At 37.5% G+C, this 6,256-nt stretch overlaps 1 protein-coding gene across 1 annotated transcript; it reads left to right on the top strand.

Annotated features, from left to right (window-relative positions):
- Window positions 1–5,050: 5,050 nt before the first annotated feature.
- LOC115098515 (olfactory receptor 5V1-like) lies at window positions 5,051–5,992 on the top strand. Its single transcript, XM_029615102.1, has one exon. The coding sequence runs from the start codon at window positions 5,054–5,056 to the stop codon at window positions 5,990–5,992; it is 939 nt and encodes a 312-aa protein (XP_029470962.1). The 5' UTR covers window positions 5,051–5,053.
- The last annotated feature ends 264 nt before the right edge of the window (window positions 5,993–6,256 follow it).

Raw genomic sequence — 6,256 nt, 5'->3', positions numbered from 1 at the left:
AGATTGAAATTGTCGATTCAGTGTCCTGTGGCGATCCCAAAAACAAACAGAATGTTAGGAATTATTAAGAAGGGAATGGCAAATAAAATGATAGATGTCATAATGCCTCTGTATCGCTCCATAGTGAGACAGCATCTTGAATATTGTGTGCAATTCTGGTCGCCACATCTGAAAAAAGATATAGTTGCATTGGAGAAAGTGAAGAGAAGGGCGACCAAAATGATAAGTGGCATGGAATGGCTGCCTAATGAGGAAAGACTAAGGAAGTTAGGGCTGTTCAGTTTGGAGAAGAGATGACTGAGGGGGGATATGATAGGGGCCTACAAAATCATTAAAGGACTTGATCAAGTTAATGTAAATCTTTTATTTACTCTCTCAGATAATAGAAGCTCATGAAGTTAGCAAGTAGCTCATTTAAAACAATTCGAAGAAAATTATTTTTCACTCAGCGCATAGTTAAGCTCTGGAATTCATTGCCAGAGGATATGGTTATGGCAGTTAGTATAAACTGGGTTTAAAAAAGGTTTGGATAAGTTCCTAGAGGAAAAATCCATAAACTGCCATTAATTAATAAGCAATAGTAGCTTCAGATTTATTTAATGTTTGGGTACTTGCCAGGTACTTATGACTTGGATTTGCCACTGTTGGAGACAAGATACTGGGCTTGATGGACCCTTGGTTTGACCCAATATGGCATAACTTATGTCTTTATGTTCTTAAATAGGAAAAATATTGAAAAAGTACATTAAAAAAAGGTGTTCAGTTTAGTTGAACTTCCTTTTTTCCTGCTATGCATTAATACACTGGTGTTGCCATTATGTTGATTTGAGGTTGCGAGAGAAGCAAGGAGCCTATTGATATTGGTTTGGGTCAGACATTTCCACATTTGGACCTTTAATATTTGTAAATAGTTTTTGTGGCTACAGATGTAATCTGTTGTAATTGCCTATCATTATCATAAATTATGTGGGGAAGGAGATGCGGACACAGAGATCAGTAGAAAAAGTTATTTTAAAAAATAGAATACACAAGTGTTTTGGCAAAAATATAAGTGAAACAGGCAATACATCAGAAGCTAAAGCATGTGTGCATATAAAATATAATAGATTAAAAACAAAACTATTGCTAGCAACATGCTTATGTACAGAATAGCAAAAAAGAAAGAGATGAGATAAGGTTAAAAACATACTAAATCATAGGCTCACTTTCCTTATCCCCAAAAGATATTATAAGTAGTGCAACCCTGGTAGTGTTGTCCCGCAAAAAGTTGACGTAAGGTTTAAGATATTTTCTCCCACGTCTGAGGATGAAAATTGTGTAGTAGAATAGATCTGCATCTAGCTATCTTCCATCTGTTCTGAGTAATTGGGGCTAGGGAAAAAGATTTATACTGTATAGTACACAGACATGCACAGCTCAGATTTCTTAGTTTCAAGCAGCCCTGATCTATAAATCATGCCTGCTGTTAGTGTCTACTTTTTGGTGGGGACTATTGTGTCCCTTCACGTACATCTAAATGTCTTCTGGTTCATTCTCCCTAATCTTAATACATCTCTTCCCTTTCTTATTTCTCCTTTTTTAGACATTTGTACTATATCTCTAGTTTTCTTTTTCTATCCATGGTCGCAGATATTTTTTAACTAAGAGTACGCAAATGGAATTCTAGTTGGAATACACTGTTTTGAGGCAGTTCTTTCTGGAATATTCCCTGCCAATGCTGGCATGGATAGCTCAGCTAGTGGGATACTCCCCTCCTTGCCAGTAGGTGCTACCTGTGTTGGGTGTTTGGTGGAAAGGGCTTGTGAGCCATTGTTTCCCATTCCTGTGAATAGAAGAGGCAAAAAGTGCCTATTTGAAGTATCTTTGATATAGGGTATTTTTCTGATTTTTTAAAATGGTGATCATTGCTGCCATAATATAGTGTTCAGAGTTTTGAGCATGGTCACTGCCATTTTATATTATTATGGGAAAATGTTGAAGAATGAGGTAAAATAATTTTGCACAGGTGTTCTTCCTCATGGAAAAGAGAAATCAAAGTGTTATATGTACTGTGATATGGTTGTGTTATGTCCAGGTGCTGTTCCATTGTCTTATGTTGGCCATGGTATTTCTTCCCCTGGGTTTGAGTTCCCCCAAGTGCTTGTGGAGAGTATAATGTAGCCCCTTTAACAATTTTTGCCTTGTTTGCCAGCAGTTAAGGGTTTTTGCATTGTTGGAGGACTCTCCTTGCCTTTTCCCCACCTTTTAAATTATCCCCTGAGCACATGCAAAGAATGTTTGCCTCTTAGAGTCTAAGTGAGAGAACTGATCTAGGTCTGTCTGCTCCTCTGGTAGATTGACCCAGGAGTTTTGGGAGAAGTAAAGAGTTTTGGAAGTAGTGAGAAGATAGGAATTTTGTAGGATTGTTTAGAAGTACAAGTTTTTGCATTGTTATCTGGTATGGCCCAGTTCCTGAAAAAGGGCATATTCCCATCTTTGGAAGGTCTGTGTTCTAGGGGTTCTTTCCTCTCTGCATCCAGTAACAGCAAAAAAGAAGGCCCAAGGAATCTGTGATTGAGAAGAGAGGTTTTGAAACCGCTGTTTTTGAGCCACAAAGAGGTTTTGTGTGCTACCCCAGTTTATGATTGTAAACGAGGACAATCATCCCACCTTCTGTGGAGAAGGGATAATGGAGACTGTGGAGTTTGGATCAAAAGGAAGGAGAGTGGCTAGAAACGCACCATAGATAAAGAAACCACTGCTTTTCTTGTGATGATTTTTATTTGCTATTTACGATTTTATTTAATGCTATCTTGAATTATCTTGTTTAAGTTGAATTAACAAGTTTTCAGTTGAACATCAGCCTTGGTCTCCAGCTGTTTTTGTAAGAGTGCATCATCTTTCAAAGCAGATCTGCCACTGTGAGTACCCACTGACCTATGCGCTTAAGCATTGGACTGAATGTGTTGTCCCATTCCTGTACCAGGGGCTCTGAAGGTGTAGACCTCCTCCCTGCTGGAGGAATCTCACTATCCCAGCAGCTGTGTAAATTTCCCAGGAGAGGGAATTGTATCACACTACGGATTTAGCCCCCCCCCCATTATTTATTTATTTATTTATTTATTTTATTTTATTTAAAAATGTTTATATATCGCTTTTACAATATAAACATTAATCAAAATGGTTTGCATATAGTAAACATAGTATATATAATAAACTACAAAAAAAACAGAGCAGTATAGTATAAAGACTAAATTTATTTATTTATTTATTCATTTTTATATACCTTCATTCGGTTCAGCCATCATAACGGTTTACAAAGTCAAACAAAAACAGATAAATTATACATAGTTACAAAAAAGTAACAATGGGGGGGGGGGGGGGGGGGAGGAATGGAAGGAAGGGGAAGATGGTGGGGTGAAAAAGGGAGGAAAAGGGAAAACAACAAATAAATAACAACAAAAACAACAATGGAAGGACAAACTCAATAAAAACTAAAATTAATATCCAGTCTTAGTATTCAGAGTATGAAACCACAAATATTGTTAAAAGAAGTAGCTGAAGAATGGGGAGGATGATAGTCAAGGGTGATTAAATGTGTTCTGATGTAAAAGTTTTCTTGAATTCTTGAATTGTTGCAAGTTTGAAATTTGATGAAGAGAATATGGTAAGGAATTCCAAATAGATGGACTTGCAACTGCGAAAGCTCTTTTTTGAGTGATGTCCAGTCTTGCAAGATGGACCGAAGGAACATTCAGTTGGTTTTTATTTAGAGATCTTAAGTGTCGTGTTGGTTTATAAATTTGCAGAATGGGGCACAACCAAGTTGAAGATGAGTTGTGTATGAGTGAATGAATAATAGACAGTGTTTTAAATTGTATCCTGAATTTAATGGGAAGCCAGTGAAGAGAATAGAGTATTGGAGATATATGATTAAATCAAGGGGTCTTGCTACAATTGCAAAAAGAATTACAATGCCATATTGGAAGAAAGAGGACTAATTTGTGGAAAAAATAAAACAGTTCAGTTGGAAAGGAGGAAGACAAACACTTTCCAATATGTTGGGACACAGCCATGGATTAATTTAACAATGTATGGTGAGAGGTTAGAAAAATTAATATTTATGCTGAGTGAAGCCAGAGTAGGAGCATAGGTAGTGCAGAAAGGTTACTTGTATACATTTCTACTACACTGATTTTCTTTCCTATTTCTTCATGTTGTATTTGATGCATTGGCTGTATCATGCAGGATATGTGTTTCATATGTAACAATATTTCATTGATATGATTCAACTAAATTGCATTCTTGTAAGACATCAATAAAGCTTCTTGCTTAAAAATAAAGGTAGTGTGGCTGTTGTGCTAGTACACTTGGAAACATAGAAAAAAAGGTCAACAAATAGGTTGTAGATGATATCATTTTAGGATTCTTCAGTTCCAGGAATCACCAACTGAAGTGGTAGCTAAATGTATCAATATTGGAATCAGAAATGGTCAACTCATCCTTCCCTGTTGTACAGTCCTGTCCTGGGCATATATACACCGAACCAATCTCCTGCTTCATAATGATGAAGGTGGTCATGAAGATGACAATGGTGATAATGATGATGATGATGATGGAATTGATAACAATAGAGATTAAGATAATGAAGGTGATAATGAAGATGATAATGGTTATAATGGTAGGACAATGGTGTCAATGATGTTAGAGATTATGATGATGGTGCTGGTGGTACAGAAGGTGAAACTGAAGATAATGTTGGTGACTGTGATGGCTATGACAATTGTGATTGTGATGAAAGAAATGGCGATTGTTATTGTTTTGCCCATGTTGATATCAGTAATAGTGGTGGTAATGGAAGAAGATGAGGATAGTGGTGATGAAATTATTGGTGAATGGTGATGATGATGGGGGTGATGGATAATGGTAAGGGTAATGAAGATGATGAGAATGATGATATTAACTATAGTGAAAGTGGTAATGACAATACTGATAACTTAGGTAACAAATTTTTCACAAGTTCATTTACTGTTAGAGTTTATGTTCTGTTCATTCACAGAGATAGGTGGAAGTAATGGAAAGGGGAAACGGAACTCCAGTGACTGAATTCACTCTGCTAGGACTCTCAGACCTGCCACAACATCAGCCATTTCTCTTTGTGCTGTTCCTGTGTATGTATCTGATCACTCTGGCTGGAAACGTTCTTATCATTTCCGTGATCAAAGCCAAACATCAGCTTCACACCCCCATGTACTACTTTCTGGGCAATTTCTCTTTTGTAGACATCTGTCTCTCATCAGTCACTGTCCCCAAACTTCTGGCCAATATCTTCTCTGAAAGAAAAAGCATTTCTTTTACTAGCTGCATTGCCCAGCTATATTTTTTCCTTCTTGCTGCAACTATGGAAGATCTTCTGCTTGGGGTGATGGCTTTTGACCGCTACATGGCAATCTGTAACCCATTGCGCTATCCTGTTGTGATGAACACAAGGTTTTGTGCTCTTCTGGTGGCTTCCTGCTGGGTTATTTCTTCCCTGCATGCATTGATATACGGTGTCATGGCATCAAGGCTCCCCTTCTGTGGATCCACTACCATCTGCCACTTCTTCTGTGATATCCCGCCATTGCTGAAGCTTTCCTGCGCTGACACTACTACATATGAGCTGGTCATTTTCACTGAGGGGTCTTTGGTGGTTATGAGCCCTTGTCTTCTGATCATAGTCTCCTATGTTTGCATCATCTCTGCCATTTTGAAGGTCCCATCCAAGGAAGGAAGGAGAAAAGCATTCTCCACCTGCTCCTCCCACCTCATGGTAGTCATCTTATTCTATGGCACAGATATCTTCACGTATTTCCGGCCTTCATCCATTTATTCCTTGGATTATGACCGGGTTGTGAGCGTGATGTATACTATTGTCACGCCCATGCTCAATCCTTTCATTTACAGTCTGAGAAATAATGAGGTAAAGGGAGCTCTACGGAAAGCCACCAGGAGGATATTTCAGAAAATATAAATATATCTTTTCTTATCCATATTTTTATGGACTGATAACATATATGGACTAGTTAAGAAAAGATTTGTGATGAACGCTTTGGGACAGTGAAAGGATCCAGATGATTTTTCATGAATATAAAATTAGCATTAATAATTTTTTTTAACTTTTCTTTTTATGATACTCTTCATCTCATCTGTCTTTAATACTGAAAAATCTTCCCTTGAGTCTGTTCTGCTGTAAACAGGACATATTGCAATACTATACTCATCTCTCCCTCAGGCC

This window comes from Rhinatrema bivittatum, chromosome 1 (assembly GCF_901001135.1).
Source record: "Rhinatrema bivittatum chromosome 1, aRhiBiv1.1, whole genome shotgun sequence".
NCBI classification, from domain to species: Eukaryota; Metazoa; Chordata; class Amphibia; order Gymnophiona; family Rhinatrematidae; genus Rhinatrema; species Rhinatrema bivittatum.
The sequence above is the reverse complement of the archived record's forward strand: the minus strand, read 5'-3'. Positions and strand labels throughout refer to the sequence as shown.